This window comes from Urocitellus parryii, chromosome 2 (genome assembly GCF_045843805.1).
Source record: "Urocitellus parryii isolate mUroPar1 chromosome 2, mUroPar1.hap1, whole genome shotgun sequence".
NCBI classification, from domain to species: domain Eukaryota; kingdom Metazoa; phylum Chordata; class Mammalia; order Rodentia; family Sciuridae; genus Urocitellus; species Urocitellus parryii.
The window spans coordinates 25,799,581-25,815,936 of NC_135532.1; the positions used below are offsets into that span (position 1 = coordinate 25,799,581).

The following is a 16,356-nucleotide window of genomic DNA, read 5'->3' on the forward strand; positions in this document are numbered from 1 at the left end:
CTTAAGAGATCATCAACATCATCTATCATTAGGCAAGTGCAAATCTAAACAACAATGAGATACTATTGCATACCTATTAAAATGGCAAAATCCAAAACATCAATGACATCAAATGCTGGTGAGGATGTGGAGTAACAGGAACTCTCATTCATTGTTGCTGAGAATGCAAAATGGTACAGCCACTTTGGAAGATAGTTAGGTAGTTTTTATAAAAGTAAAAATACTCTTACCATATGTTCCAGGAATCACACTTGGAGATATTTACTCAAATGAGTTGAAAACTTATGCGCATACAAAAAATCTGCACAAGAATGTTTAAACCAACTTTATTCAGAGTTGCTGGAACTATAAACGTAGGTGAATGGATAAACAAACTGTGGCACATCTATACAATGGAATATTATTCAGTGTTAAGAAGAAATGAGCTATCAAGCTATAAAGAGATATAGAGGAATCTTAAATGCATATTTGCTTTATGCGTAACTCACAGCAAGTAGTCTGAAAAGACTGCATACTGTATGATTCCCCAGCTACATGACACTCTGGAAAAGGGAAAACTACAGAGAAATAAAAAGATCAGTGGTTTCCAGGGTTTGGGAAGGGAAGAAAAATGAAGAGAAGGAAAAAAACTAGCCTGTATGATACTGCAATGGTGGATAAATGACATTTTGTTTTTTGTCAAAATCCATAACACTGTATGATACAGGGAACTCTACAGTAAACTATGGACTTTAACAATAACAACAGTGACAGAAGTCATAAAATAAGATTCAGTCATCTGGAAAATCCACCATATGGAACATGCTTTTTGCAATGGTGCTACACAAATAAGACAAGTATATTTATTAAAACAGAATCAACTGAAAAACCACAATTCTTACCTGTACCAACCTTGAAATTATTAGTATAACGCACTGCATGTACAAAATGTCAAGTTAACAATATGTTATTTTATGAGGAATAAAAATCTGGGAAAAGTCCTATCTTACTGGTGAGGGGTTTGTTGTTCCCTCTGGTGGCAAGAAGCATCCCAGTGACTGAACATAAAAAAACAAAACACAAACAACCAACACTCTAGAAATTTATTACTGGATTACAACCTACACACAAACCCAACTAAGCTCAAGACTAGCAAAGTAGCAGCACAAAATGAGAAGAAAAACACGTTTAATAAATGCAATTTAGAAAACTCTTTTTCTTTAAACTAGGTTCAAATACTGGGAGACAAACACTGGAACAAAAATCTTGACAAGACACTTACAAACCACCGTAACACACAGCGAGCCCCCGGAAAGCGCCCACACAGAGTCCACTGCAGCTTCTCCTGACGAATGTACATTTGTCCACTTTTGTGTGTTTTTCAAAAAGAGTGTTTAGGTTCTTAGAGACTAGACACATGAACATTAGTTCCAAAATTTTTAATGTCCCTGTTTACAAAGCTATGAGAAACTAGGACGTACACTGTATTTGAACCTTCTCCTAAGAATGACATACATCCAAATAATGAAGTGGCCATGACAACAGGGGGAAGAGCAGACAATCCACAGAGGCCTACTTGGGAACACATGGCTTTGCAAGAGGAAGACAGACAAGACAGCTTTTAAGAAAATTTTGTGTTTAAATGAAAAAGTTATTAAGAAGAGGGCAAGAGAACAAGGGAAGAGAGTACTTAAAGAAACAAATCTGCATAGATGAAGAACTGAACTGGATTCATATCTAAAACTAACAAGCATGGTGACCTGAGGTAGACTCTGGGAATAACACATGCAAAGACTCAGGTTTCTCCAGGGCAATATTTACTCATTTCAGAGAATGTGAAGTAAAAGTGCATTTTATAGTTTTGAACATATCAAATGAAAGCCCTTTGATAAGAGGGAGACTTTGCTATACTAATTCCCTATTTGTTGTGCCAAGTATATAAAAGCTACACACTACTTGTGATAAAACAATATATCCAGGTTTTATTTTTATTTTCTCAATAAATGAGAAAAGTAAACAAAAAGAATTCTACATTACTTTAACATTTTCCCTGTTTCATTAATAAGCCATCTAAAATTTAGAAATATCAAAGCTAGAGTTCAGATCCCAAAACCTAATAAAAATTCAAATTATTGTCAATCACATGAACGTGTATAAACATATCTATTATTACACAGATTTGATTTTTTAAATACTCACAGTAGTTTCCACATTCAGAAACATTAAAAGTAAATGTCCAAAATTATTAAATAAATAAGTATGAAAAACCTAGTTTAAAAGCATAAATAAGTAAACTTAACAATAATTACAACAGAGTTTTTAGCTCTTTATGCAAATACTATTAGTGGAAATGAGAGCAAAACATTTTTATCCCTTTAACATGTTCTCCCAACCATAGTTCCTGCTTTTTTCTGTGTGACAGATGCTTAGATTCACATAAATATTATGTGCATCACAAATTAAGTGGTATGTAAAAAATACACAGAACAGTTAAAGAACAAAATGAAGACACAAAAAAAGTCAGATTTTTCCTCATACAAGTTAAGTGACCTTTTCTTGGAAAAAGCCAGCATATACCCTTAACTGATTCCTAACATATAGGATATCCTCTAAGGTGATTTATTATTAATAAGATAAAAGGAAAAGTAGAAATTAACTATGATGCAAAAAAAGACTCAAGAACTTATTGGACAATACTGAAAGAGTCAAAGACACCCATACATGAAATACCTGCCTAGTCGTTATGTTACCTCAAGCTGTGTCAATGACACAGTTACTGTTTTAATGTTTTGTGATTCTCATCTCAGACTCCTCAGTATACACAGAAACTTACTTCCAAGAAAGGAAGCCAAATGAACTCATGCTCTCTAAAGAGTATCTATCATTTCTTGTCCAATAGTTGGGCTGCACAGAGCAAAGTGAAAGAATGATAAATATATTGTCAATTTGGCCTGTATATACACATTTTTCCTTGATATAGCTGTATGGCTGTTCATATTAGATTCATCAGTGCTTGCCTACTTTCTGAATCGAGACTTCAGCCAATTTTCTGAAATATTTGCAAGTCAAAAATCATATCACAAAAACCACAATCTCAGGAGCTCAAATGAAGGCCTAGCTCTATACAGCCAGCCTGCAGGGTGATTCCATTCCACAGTGTCTTGGTATTTTGGGAGATAGCAGTCAGAGCCTAGATTGTGTCTGGAGAGGCTGTGATACTATTGTCTGCTATCTACTTGAGTGACTAAGAGGATACAACTGCCACTGAAGAGCAATTTGTCTGGTATATTTGATCAACATTAATTCCCTTTAAAATCAAAGGAATTATGGGAGCAAAATGATTACAGTAAACATGTAACGTGTACCCATTTACCATACTTACACATGTAATTATAGTATAGAAAATGATAAAACTGAGATTAAAATCATCAGATCTTTAATAGGTTTATATTGTTGAAACAAATGGATATCAGTTCTAATTGTAAAACTGATTAAAGAGCAAAAAAAGAGGGAGGGGGACTTTTTTATATTATTTTCTCAAATATAGATTTGTGTGTCTTTCCACCCATGAGGTAAACTCTTATTTCAGCAGAAAGCAGAAGCTACACAGAGTAATTAGAGAAAGCAACAAGTCAGAACTTCACTGTCTGTTCCCGCTTTGCAAGTCAGAGCTCCCACCCATTGCCCTGTATACAGCAAGCAAGCAAGCAACCCACGTCTGCCCATGAAGGGACCATCTGATTATATATCTGCAAAGCAGAATTATACCCAGTGCAGTCCTAACATCATTGTGCCACAGAACCCTGAACACTCACGTTTCCAGAGGAATTAAAGGAACTAAAATTTATACTTCTGATAATGCATCTGCTTTTACAACATAGAAAAGCAAGCCAAAGCAATTCTTTCTCATTCCAGGGAAGGCAACACACTGTCTTGCAATAAAGGCAGTGTACACTAAAAAATGGACAGAACACGTGCGGGACTCTTCGTGATCTTTTAAGGGGCTTACGATATACAAAGCCTTCACCATCCACTGACAGAGCAAAACGAGAAACAAGGGAAACAAGCACAGATGACTCAATTAAGTCAAGATAAGCTTCTGGGAAGTTCTGAGTCCCAAATACTGCTTAACTGGTAATAAAAGAAACACAATTGCTATGTCATTATCCTTAAAGAATTAAAACAATTAAATACACACTGGGGTAAGTAACACAAAACCTAGAAAAGGTCTACAAATCAATTAAAATGTGACAGAGAAGTTTTTTTTTAATTACATAACTATGTTTTAACAATTGTCCCTGAAAATTTAAGGGAAAAAATACACTACTGAATGGCAATACTCCACAAGATAATTTTGGTGGGATTATTTCTTTATTTTGAAAGTTTACAACTGGAGCCGGGTGCAGCAGGGCATACCTCTAGTCCCACATTCTTGGGAGGCTGAGGTGGGAGGCTCAGTTGACCCCAGAGATTTGAGACCATTCTGGGCAACACAGGGAAAGGGAAAGCCCATCTCAAAAATAAATAAATAAATAAATAAAAGAAAAGTTAATAAATAAAAGGAAACTTCATTTCAGTTTTTCAAGATGAATTAATCCAATTATAATAAAATCATGATGCCTTATGATTTAGAGTCTTATCTGTGTCTCCGAGGAAAAAGGGAAATTTATTGCATAAGATAAATACTGAAGTTTAAAAGGAGACTTAAGTTATCTGAAAAGAACATGAGGCATTTAGAGTTCTTAATGGGAAAAAGTTAAATCTTTTAAGCAAGACACTAAGAGTTTCCCCTGTGTCTACAAGCCATATAATATATGTTTTAAATCAGTAGGTTTTATTCAAAATCAAGAATTTAGTATGTCATCAAATACCAATTTTAAAAAGCCTGATCACTAAAACAGATTGTCTAATGATTCAAATAGAATAAATGTAATTAACTATAAGACCTAACCCCTCAGAATACTCTACTTGTGATTAGATATGTGTCATTTGCCTTTCCTGGCTCTGATCTACCATCTAATTCCTGCTGGACTGAATGAGCAGACAGATTTCTAACCTGATCTTACTTTGTGTACCAGTTCTTCATCTAGACAAGGAAGAATTTCAAACTTTTCAAATAAACATCATTAATTACATATGATGGTGTTGTTAAACAAGCTGTGTGGAAAACTACAAACATTTTGTTTTGCATTAGTCATGCAGACTGGGTTTGTTTAAAATATCAAAGTATTTTCTTAAATACTAAAATTGAATTCAACAAAAATTAAATTGTGTTGGAGCTGAGAAAAATATTAGCTGTAACTGGTTCAACATGTTGAAAGAAAAGCAAAAACAAACTCAGAAGTCTAGAATGAAGAAGCACTTCTAAAGTAATCATAACATCCTTCCCACTTTTCCAATATGAAATACAAGAGATATTAGCAAAAAAATGCTATGGACCAGAGAAACCACCTGGCAAAACGATTAAAACCCAGAGCACAGGTTATTTCTGGATAGTGCTCAAAAAAATAATCAAACAGCTAATAAAGGAAACAATGGGGAAGGAAGGAGTGAAAATTATAACTGTTATACTCTTAATAGTTAAGTAGGAACTGAAATCTAAAGATTGAAACTAGCAAATTCCTTATTTCCTCCAAAACTTACTATCATTTTTCTTATAACAATGAATTTGCAAACCCAGTTTTGTTATTAAAAGCCAATATATATATATAGCTCCCTCATAGTCATAGAGCAATAAATTGAAAAACAAACAAAAAGAGAGACAAATGCAAGTAAGGAACATCCTTCTAAATCTTTTGTAAACAAGTTTCTAAAACAGTACACTGCTACTTTCTTTGGCCTCCCTGATATACTGGTTTGGGTGCAGAATATCAATGCATGAGTACGTGGAATACCAGCACAAGGCCAGGCAAGGGAGACAATCAGATTCTCTATTCAAGTTTTTCTTAGTTCAAAACCACATTTAGTACTTTGTGGTTTTAGTTTTCTTTTTTGCCTCTAAGTGAGAACTTCTCAAATGAAAAATTCCAAACCTGTCTTGAAAAACTGCAGGAATTTCTTCACATTTTATAAATAAATACACTGAAAATGAAAGAGCTGACAAAAACTCAAGCAGATCCAAATTCAACCATCCATTTCTCATACTTCTCCAAATCTGCAGCAGAGACAGACTTAGCAATTTTCTTAAGAGCCAACTCAAAGTCTCCTTTGGTAACAGGCATCTGAAGTTCCTCCTTAGAAAGTGCACGGATCTCCTCTGGACTTAAGCCATTGATACGCCGCCTCATTGCCATTAAAGAAGCATCCCTAAAAACATACCAAAATCAGTCAGCAGTAATTTTTGTGTTTTGGACACTTCAAATTGTTACAAAGTTGTGGGAAAACATTTAAAAGATTATTTTATATGTTTTTATGATGCTACTTAGAACTTTCTGCTTCAGAGACATCCTGAGGTTTCAGAAGAGTATACAAAAGTCTTAAAGCATAAAATGTATAGTTAATGAACCACAGAAGTCTAGGCTGAGCTCAGATAATATGGAATTCTGCACTTCAAAAATAGCCAAGAAGTTTAGGAAACTGGAGCCAAATTTTGAAAAACTGAATTGCACACTTGGAAATGAACATGTGGACAATATTAATTTAAGCCATATATATACTAGTTTGTCTATAGCCTAGTTAGAAGGGGTAAAATGAGAAACCCCTCTTTCTGGAATATGAATATATAACAATATGAATATAAACATCGAGTGGATACAATTTTCTACAAGGGAGTATTTGTGGGCAACAAACAGTATCAACTCTGGCATCTCCTAATCCTATTTGCAGTTCTATTTGACCAATTACAAAGAAATACAAAGTTTGGAGAAACAGATAATTGACAGTCACCTAAGGGGAAGGCCAAGCCAATCAAAACTTCAAACATTACTACACTGACAATAAAAAACTATTGTGAGCTTACTATATGTCACTAAACTTAGATGCACACAGGAAAAAAACTAGCAGAAAAAAAAAACACAGATGTTCAGACTTAAGCTACTTTGAAGTCAGTGTAAGTACAGTTAAATAAGAGCTGAAATAAAAAATTGATGTGAATTGTCTAAAAATTATTTTGCTGCTAAACTGAAAGAAAAATTTTAAAAATGGGTTAATATTTGTTCTATAGCTTAAATTGATCAACTTTTTTGTTCATCACATGTGGCCTAATAATATCAACCATAACTAAATGATATTACATTATACTAACTGGGCTAGGCTCCAACATAGAGCTAAATTGACTGTGGGTCGTTGAAGTCATTATTATCAAGTTGAATATACAATTTAAAAAAAAAAAAATCAAAGGACCAAAACCATAAGTGACCACATTGTTATGTAATCATTAACCTAACAATAACCAATAAAGCTATACAGAATTTTTTTCCCACAAATAAGAAAAATCTTCAAAGAAATGGGTAATTGCTTTTAAGTTAATGGCTAACTACATTGACTTTAAGACAAGTTCTCCTGAAAAATCTGTAACAAAATGTCTAGGATCACAGATCATTTAAAAAAAAAAAAAATACCTGCAAACGTTAGTTATATCAGCACCAGAATAGCCCTCAATCTTCTCTGCTATATCTTCCAGTTGAATATCAGGATCTAACTCAACTTCACGAAGATTGATCTTCAGAAGCTCAGCTCTTCCTTTGGCTGGAAAAACATTTTTAGTTGTTAGAGATACAAATCATTTTCCCAACAAATTAAATATTAGTTTAGAAAAAGAAAAAACAAAAGCAAAGCAGAGTCAAGAACTGTGAGCCCACCAGTGTCACCAATTCATTGTATAACTCAGGCAATCAGTTACCTGTGCATATTTGCTGCAATAACTAAAAACTGAAACATAACTCCGTTTTCCTTATCGACTGTGAGGATACCTGCTATGAGAACAAAGGATCTGAGATCTTCTATGACAACATAAACATCAATGTATTTCAGCACTAGCAATGCTTCTAATAAAATATATTTGGCCTACACTTACAAAACTAGACTGTATGCAGTATAAATCCTATAAATTATTCTGTTCACTTTTTAGTATGATACAGGAAAAAAATTCCAGAACTTTCATCAGTAGTTTTATAAAAAAAAAAAACAAAACACTAGAAATAAGCAATTTTCATAAGCTCACTATTACATTTTTTTACATGATGAGACAGCCCAGAGACATTTGATATTCCTGTGCAACTTAAATGTGTACTGAGTCAACGCAAACAAATTTTTTTTTTCAGTGCCGAAGGTCGAAAACAGGAACTTGCGCTTGCCAAGCAGATGATAACTCCCCAACCCCTAGATGACTTTTTAAATAACCAATCATGTTTGCTATATCACTATGGCTTTTAGTGGCACATTTGCTTAATACAGTATTATTCATAACGAACTTATCTGGCTCTATGTTATTTCCTAAGATAATAAATAAAATTTAATTTTCTTGAACTTTTATTTTGAAAAGATTCTAAACTACTACCTTTCATCAGGATTTGCCATTGTTAACATTAACTGCCCACCTCTCCCCAACCCTTTTGAACTAAGAACTGACTATAGTATGATTATACTTCACCTTAAATTCTTTAGCATGTATCTCCAAAGAACAAAGGTATACATATAATTATCACCCTCATTAGGAAATTTAACACTGGTATATTACTAACATCCAAAACACAATTCAAAGTAAAATATTACCATTTGCCCCAGGCTTTTGTAATATTCACAAACTATCATATATTGTATTCAGTTACCATGTCTCATTAGTCCTCTTTCATGTAAACAGTTCCCCCATATTTATTTTTTGTTTATTTTGTCTTTCATGACATTGACAATTCTTCAACTGATCTTATGGAATCAAAGCATTCCAATAAAGATCCTAAAAGGTCTGTTTGTGGATCCAAACAGGCAGATACTAAAATGTTTATAGAATTGGAAAGAACCAACAACTATCAGAACACTCTGGAAGAGAAATAGCAAGATAGGAAGAGTTGCTCTATCAATTTATAAGATGTACTGCAAAGCAACAGGATTCAAATCAGTGTAACATTCTTTATAAAAAAAAATTTTCAGTTTTAGATGGACATAGTATCTTTATTTTATTTTTATGTGGTGCTGAGGATCAAACCCAGTACCTCATGCATGCTAGGTGAGCACTCTACCACTAAGCCACAACCTCAGCCCAGTATAACATTCTTCAGAGATAGACAAAATAATTAATGATATAGAATTGGAAGACTAGAAGCAGATCAGAGCTCATACTGTGGACAGAGGTTGTTCAGGCAGCAGTGGTTAGGAGTGGCTTTTCAATTAACAATGCTACAACAACTATCTACAGGAAAAAAATGAAGATTGTATTATACCTCATACTGTACACAAAAATTAGTGCTGACACATTTCTTCTAGGAAATGATCAGAATTTTAGAAGATAATTCTGGAAAAAAATCTTAATATTCTTAATGTTTTCAAGATACACATTCAAAAACAGAATAGAAAGGAAAAGACCAATAAACTGGCCACATTTAAATTACTTCTATTCCTCAAAAGACAGTATTAAATATAGTGAAGACAGACAGCCTAGAGTGTATTTATGACATATATAAGTAACAAGGGACTTATATCCAGAGTGTTTTAAAAAACTTCTACAAATCAATAAGAAAGAGTCACACTACCCAATAGAAATATAGGTAGAAGATCTGAATAGATATGTCACAAAATCCAAGCAGACATATTATATAAAGAAAGAGATGGCCAAATTGTTAAATAATTAAGGCAATGCAACTTAAAACACAATGAGATAACACTGCACTCCAACTGACTGGTAAAATTTAAAAGCATGGCAATTTATCAGGTGTTGGAAAAATATGAAACAACAGGAACTCTCCTATACTCCTGGTAAGAGTGTAAAGTGGAACCACCACATTGGAAAACATATTGGATTTATCCACTAAAGCTGCAGTTGGCAATATGACCTAGCAATTTACTACTAAGCCATAACCCTCCATCCTGGCCTGAAGAAACTCAGGCATTTCTATACATGTAAAAGAAAGTTCATATTAGATCATTCATAATAATCTATAATGGAAAACAATCACACAGCATTGAGCAAATAACATAATGAAGAAATTGTGGTATAATCACAACATGGATATTAAGGGCTGAATTCTGTCTCCCTCAAATTCATAAGTTGAAGTTCTAACCTTAGTTCTTCAGAACATCACTGTATTTGGCGAAGGGGCCATTAAAGGGCTATGAAGGTTATATGGGCCCATGACTAGTGTCTTCATGAGAAGGGATTAGGACACAGACACACTTGATAGAAGACGACAGGAAAACATCTGAGGAAGGTGGCAATCTGACAGGTGAGGAAGGAGGCCTCAGAATGGAACCAGCTCTACTGACACATTGATCTTGAACTACTCAGGCTCCAAAAGTATATACCAACTGCTACAAAGGTGCTGTGTTCCTGATGCCCACATAAGCACTCATAATTTTAACAAAAAAGTGTCACTATTTAGTATTCCACATGTAGCAAGTGAACAGTGGTGAACGAATATTATTTAATTTCTTAGTTCCAATATTCAAATACCATTGCATTTGGAAATTACTCTGTTTGAGCCTAAGAACCTAATCACCAAGTTTAATATAATGTATTCTTACACGTAAATGAAGTTCCAGAAAGCTGATTTCAAAAAACTTTGGAACATAAACCCACACCTGAGAGACGACCTGGTAATTCTGAAGCATGGTAGGAAGCATCCTCCTTTACTCTAGAATTGTGACTTTGGAGCAATTAACTTTTAATAGTAGCTGTATCAGTGATTTGTTAGAAGATTCTAAGATTTATCAGCTCTGTAAAACTGAATGATATTTAATAACCTTGTAATATGATTTAACAAGGGATTAATGTGTTAATAATAGTGTAAAGAACTGCCATTGCGGCAGAATACAACTGACTCTAGGATTGCTGTATGTGTACACATGGATGTATAACCAATGTGATCCTGCAATCTGTACACGTGGAAAAATGAGAATTCATACCCTATTTGAATCAAATGTATGATATGTCAAGATCACTGCATTGTCTTGAGCAACTAATAAAAAAAAGTTTTCTCTTTTTTCACTTGAAAAAAAAAAAAAAAGAATTGCCAATGCTATGTAACAAGGTCAATGCACATTCTAAATTCTAACAAACAAGATTAGAAGCACCACACACAATTCCTTATATCCACAGTTCCTCTTGAGCACAACAGGCAGTTCGGTGAAGGGGAGAGAGTGTGTTCTAGGGCCAGACTGGCTCACACGCCTGTTCTGCTGCCTCAGGTAGAAAACTTAACCTGAGTACCTCAGCTTCTTTATCTGTACAATAAAGATCAGAACAGAATCTGCCTCATCAAACTTTCATGAGGGTTAGATGAGTTAATACATTTTTTTGTAAAGCCTGGACTACAGTCAGCACTCAATAAATGCTCACTCCCCTACCCCTGCTGCCACCACCAGTCAATCAACAACCAGGACTACAAGGAGACTGCAAAAACCCAGAACCCCTTCTGTGGAAACCAACACTAATGAAACACACGAGGAAGAGAAGGGAAGTTCACAAGGAAGACAATCCAAGGTGATAAGGGCTGCTGGAGTAGGTATGTCTTAATGTTGGTTTTGAAAATTAGTACCAAGTAGAAGGGAAGAGAGAACAGCCCAGTAAATAGGAGCTCCATAAACGACGACACAGAAGAAGAAAGATGTATGCTCCAGAATGGAAAAAAAGGTAAGTGGAAAATGAACAATGGAATACTGAGATACCTGAAGAAACACAGGACACATAGGGGTGAACCTGCAGTAAAAATAAGTAAATACATAAAATTACTCTTGCCCTGATATGACAGGAAGCTAGAATTACTCAGAATCTAAATACTATAATACCTTAGTAGTTTAGGGGGTTAATCTAAAAGCAAAATGTAAGTAAATGAATATGCATAAAACGTACGGTAGAAAGTGACAAAAGACTTATGGTAAGGACATTAGAGTTCCACCCACGCCCCTCATTCTGCCTTCTGTCAAGGAAGACAGAATGTATTTACCAAGATGGCTGCAAAGGATATCAGGCTGGCTTCACTTCTACTACGCAGCCTTACCACTTAGTCCCCACCCAAGGGTTACCTGGTTCCCTCCCCTTGAATCCTGCCGGGCTTCTTCCCACAATATTTCAGAAGTGATACTGCATAGCCTCTAAGGCTAGGTCATAAATGCAATGTAGCTTCCAACTTATCTCAAAGAACATCCCCCTTTGGAGTCCTGAACCATCAGGGATGGAATCCGACTACCCGCTGATCACAGGGAAGGGCCTAGGCAACATGGGGGTTAAGTGCTCCAGAAAGACAGCCCCATGAAGCCCCAGAACAGGTGAATAAAGCCACAGCCAAGGGATCCCAGGTCTCAGCTATGATACAAGGCAGCATGGGACTCAGCCAGCCCTGCTGTGCCCCACTCCACATGAGCACAACACAGTATTGTCTTGAATCACTAAGTGTTGGATTGGTTTATTAAAGAGCAAGAGAAACTGATACACTGATACTTTCCTTACCACCTCAGTGTCATTCTCCACTCTAAAAATACTGTGCAGAGCTCCCACATCCCACGTGCTATTGCCTTCATGGCAGTGAGGCTCAGTCCGTGCCTGCCTTCGAAGGCCAGTGTTGGTTCTCTAACAGGGACTACACAACATTCATATTTCCACAGTACCTAGAACAAATGTCTTGCAGATAGCGATGAGCCAAATAAACACCTGTTGATGGATTAACACATATGAAAGAAAAATTTAGAAGGGGCAGAGTTCTAATGATGATAATTGCTTGGGAGCCTTTAGGAGAAAGCGTGTTCCACAGTCATCAGGCAGACAAGCTTCAGACCTACAATGAGCCAAGTGATTAGCTATAATGGGTATCGCTGTTTCATAGGGGAGGGAAGCCCTTGTCAGCCAAATTTATTTTCTTTTATATTTCCAAGGGAAACTGAGTTCCCACATTTATACCATAAAGTATGCCTTTCCTCACAAACTTAAGCTTGCCTCAGAAATTCAGAAAAGTACTGTCATCAACTATTTTTCTAATTACATTTTTTCTCTTTACTATATCAAGCTAAAGTTCAAAGTACAAAAGCTTGAATGATATAATAGTTCAGGTAATAAAACTTGTATCCCCCCACGGGTTATTAGTATTTTATTAATGATCACTATATAATGGCAGTTAAAATTAAAACTCATTTCGTATACACCAGATACCATGCATACATTTTGTTTAGAAAACAAGGAAGATGCACAAAGGGAAAAGAGGAGAAAGAGAAGAAACATAAAATCAGAAATGAGAACAAACCACTCAAATTTAAAAATTCATGTGACTAATGTAATAGAGAAGCACATTAAGCAGTTACTTCTAGGAGATACAGTATCCTGGGACATCTTAGTTTCTAAATCTAATCATTTCCGTTACTGCTTTAAATAAGCATATTATTCTATGAGCTAAATCAGTAAATTAAGAACTACTTTAAGAAATAGAAAAGTTTTCTTTTTAAGTAATAAGGATATTAGGGGCTGGGGATATAGCTCAGTTGGTAGAGTGCTTGCATGCACAAGGCCCTGGGTTCAATCCCCAGCACCAAAAAAAAAAAAAAAAAAAAAAAAAAGATGTGTAAAAACATCATAAGACAAAATATGGGAGCTAAAAATCTACTAACTATGTTATACGGCCTTGATGTCTGTCAACAAATATGTTATAAAAATTAAGTTTCAAAATTCATAAGTGAGCCAGGCACAGAGGAGCATGCCTAAAATCCCAACAGCTCATGAGGCTGATGCAGAAGGATCACAAGTTCAAAGCCAGCCTCAGCTTCAGCAATTTAGTAAGGCCCTAAGCAACTTAATAAGACCCTGTCTCAAAAAAAAAAAAAAAAAAAGGTGGAGAAGAGGGGAGGGAGGCTGGCGATATGGCTCAGTATTCAGCCCTGGGTTCAATCCTGGTGTAAAAAAAAAAAAAAATCTTATGTGAGGCGTCTGTTTTCAGTCATGAATACCTGTACTAGACTTGCCATCCTATGATAAACAATTACAAAATGAGGAGAAATATAAGAGGCAACGTTTTCATGTATTAGCCAACAGACGGCAGAGAATTTTAAGACTTTTTGCAGCTCTGTCTGTAATCTGAGTATCTACCAGAATACCAGAACACCCTTTAAATGAAAACAATATAACCCAGACCCCTTTAACATAGAGCACACAATAAAAATTACTGGACACATTAAGGAGCTAAGAAATGGGATGAGGATAAAGCTCATTTGGCAGAGTGCTTGCCTTACATGCATGGGCCTTAGGTTCAATCCCTAGCACCACCACCAAAAAGAAGGAAGCTAAAAAATATAGCCCACAATAAAAAAAATTTAAAAACAGACAAGAGAAACAGATAATCTAAAAGCTACTTAGCTGTCAAAAAGTATAAAGCAGTTAATGTTAGGTTAATTATCTATGTCTACATAACCAATTTACTGTCCCTACAGTTTCTATGAATCAAGAATTTGGATACAGCTTAGCTAGGTTTTAGCTTGGGGTCTGTTGATGGCTTATTTTATGTCAGCATGGCTGGACCACGGTACCCAAATATTCTGCCAAACTTTATTCTGGATATTTTGGTGAAGATGTTTTAGACAAGATTAACATTTAAATTAGTGGGCTCTGAGTAAGGGAGACTATCTATCCTCCATAATATTAGTAGCCTCAACCAATCAGCTGAATAAAACAGAATAAAACACTGACTTTCCCTTAGGAAGCAGGGATTCAGTCAAGAGCTGGCCTTCAGGCTTGAACCACATCAGTTTTTCCTGATCTGCCAGCCCACTCTGCAGATTTTAGACTTATCAACCTCTATAATTGTGGGAACCAATTCCCTAAAACTAATCACCCCAACCCCCAATACACACCACTGTCCCATTGGTTCTGTTTCTCTGTAGAATCTTTACAAAGGGTGCCTCATGAGTTTGTGGTCAATTTACAAGTCAAGACTACAGTCACCTAAAGGTAGCTCACCCACATCACTGGCAAGATGTTGCCAGCTGTTGATAGAAGACTTCACTTCCCATGGGAGCTTCTCCACAGGCTGTTTAAAATGTCCTCATGGCATGGCAGCTAGATCCCCCAATAATTCAAGAGAGGGAGAGCCATGCAGAAACTATTCTTTTTAGATATAGCTTCAGAAGCCACTTAGCAACACTTCCGCCTTATTCTATTCCTTTGAAATAGATCATTAAGTCCAATCCATATTCAAAGAGAGGGGAATTAAGCCCCACTTTTTGAAGGGAATATGTCAAAGAATTAAAGGAAAAGAAACAAAAATAAATGAGCCAATGCTGAAGAATCCCAGCAAAGTAATGGAACTAAAACTTAATAGACTAAATTTGCAAAATAGAATATCTACAATAAAATATTCCCTAGGCGGAATAAAAACAGATTGGAAATGGCAGAAAAATGGGTCAGCAAATACAAAGACAGATGAACAGAAATGATTCATTTTGAAGAATAAAAAGAAAAAAGATTAGAAAAAATTTTAACACAGCTCTAGTGACCTGTGCAAGAATATCAAAATGTCCAACATGTACATGCAGGATAATAAAAAGAAAACCCCAGACACATATCACAGTCAACCTGCTGAAACATGAAGATAAACAGAGTATCTTAAAAACAACCAGAGAAGATAACATCTAAAGAAAATACCAACCCATTTTCTATAAACATACACTATCACATGCCATCATTTCTTGAATAATAATTTCAAGGGAAATGAAAACAAATGCCCAAAGACCGGACAATGAATGCTCATAGCAGTTTTATTCCCAACAGCCCCGAATTAGAAATAATCCAAAATATCCATTCATAAATGTCATGGTTTGGATATGAGGTGTCCCTCAAAAGCCCCTGTGTTAACGCAGGAATGTTCGAGGTGAAAATGTCTGCACTACGACAGCAGTAACCTAATCAGTTCGTCCTGATTTGAATGAACTAACTAGATGATAATTATAGGCAGGTAGGGTATGGCTAGAGGAGATGAGTCACTGGGAGTGTGCTCTAGAAGCGTTCATCTTCACTGAGCCACCTTCTCTCTTTCTGCTTCCTGGCTGCCATGCCTGGACTAGCTCTCTCCACCACATCCTTCTGCCATGATGTTCTGCTTCACCTTGGACCCTGGGCAATGAACCCAGCTGACCATAGCCTAAACCTCTAAAACCATGAGCCAAGAGAAACTTTTCCTCCTTAATCTTGTCAGGTATTTTGAACACAAACACACACCAAAAAAAAAAAAAAAATGTGGTCTATCAATA

At 35.6% G+C, this 16,356-nt stretch overlaps 1 protein-coding gene across 2 annotated transcripts in view; it reads right to left on the bottom strand.

Moving 5' to 3' along the window:
* Window positions 1-335: 335 nt before the first annotated feature.
* Window positions 336-16,356, bottom strand: part of Katnal1 (katanin catalytic subunit A1 like 1) — a 78,908-nt gene continuing 62,887 nt past the window's right edge. For both annotated transcript variants that reach the window (XM_026388375.2, XM_026388374.2), the window contains exons 10-11: window positions 7,539-7,665; window positions 336-6,285 (exon numbers count right to left, since the gene is read on the bottom strand). In XM_026388375.2, the coding sequence (XP_026244160.1) occupies window positions 6,087-6,285; window positions 7,539-7,665 (326 nt within the window). In that variant the 3' untranslated portion in view covers window positions 336-6,086. The remainder of the gene's footprint in view (window positions 6,286-7,538; window positions 7,666-16,356) is intronic.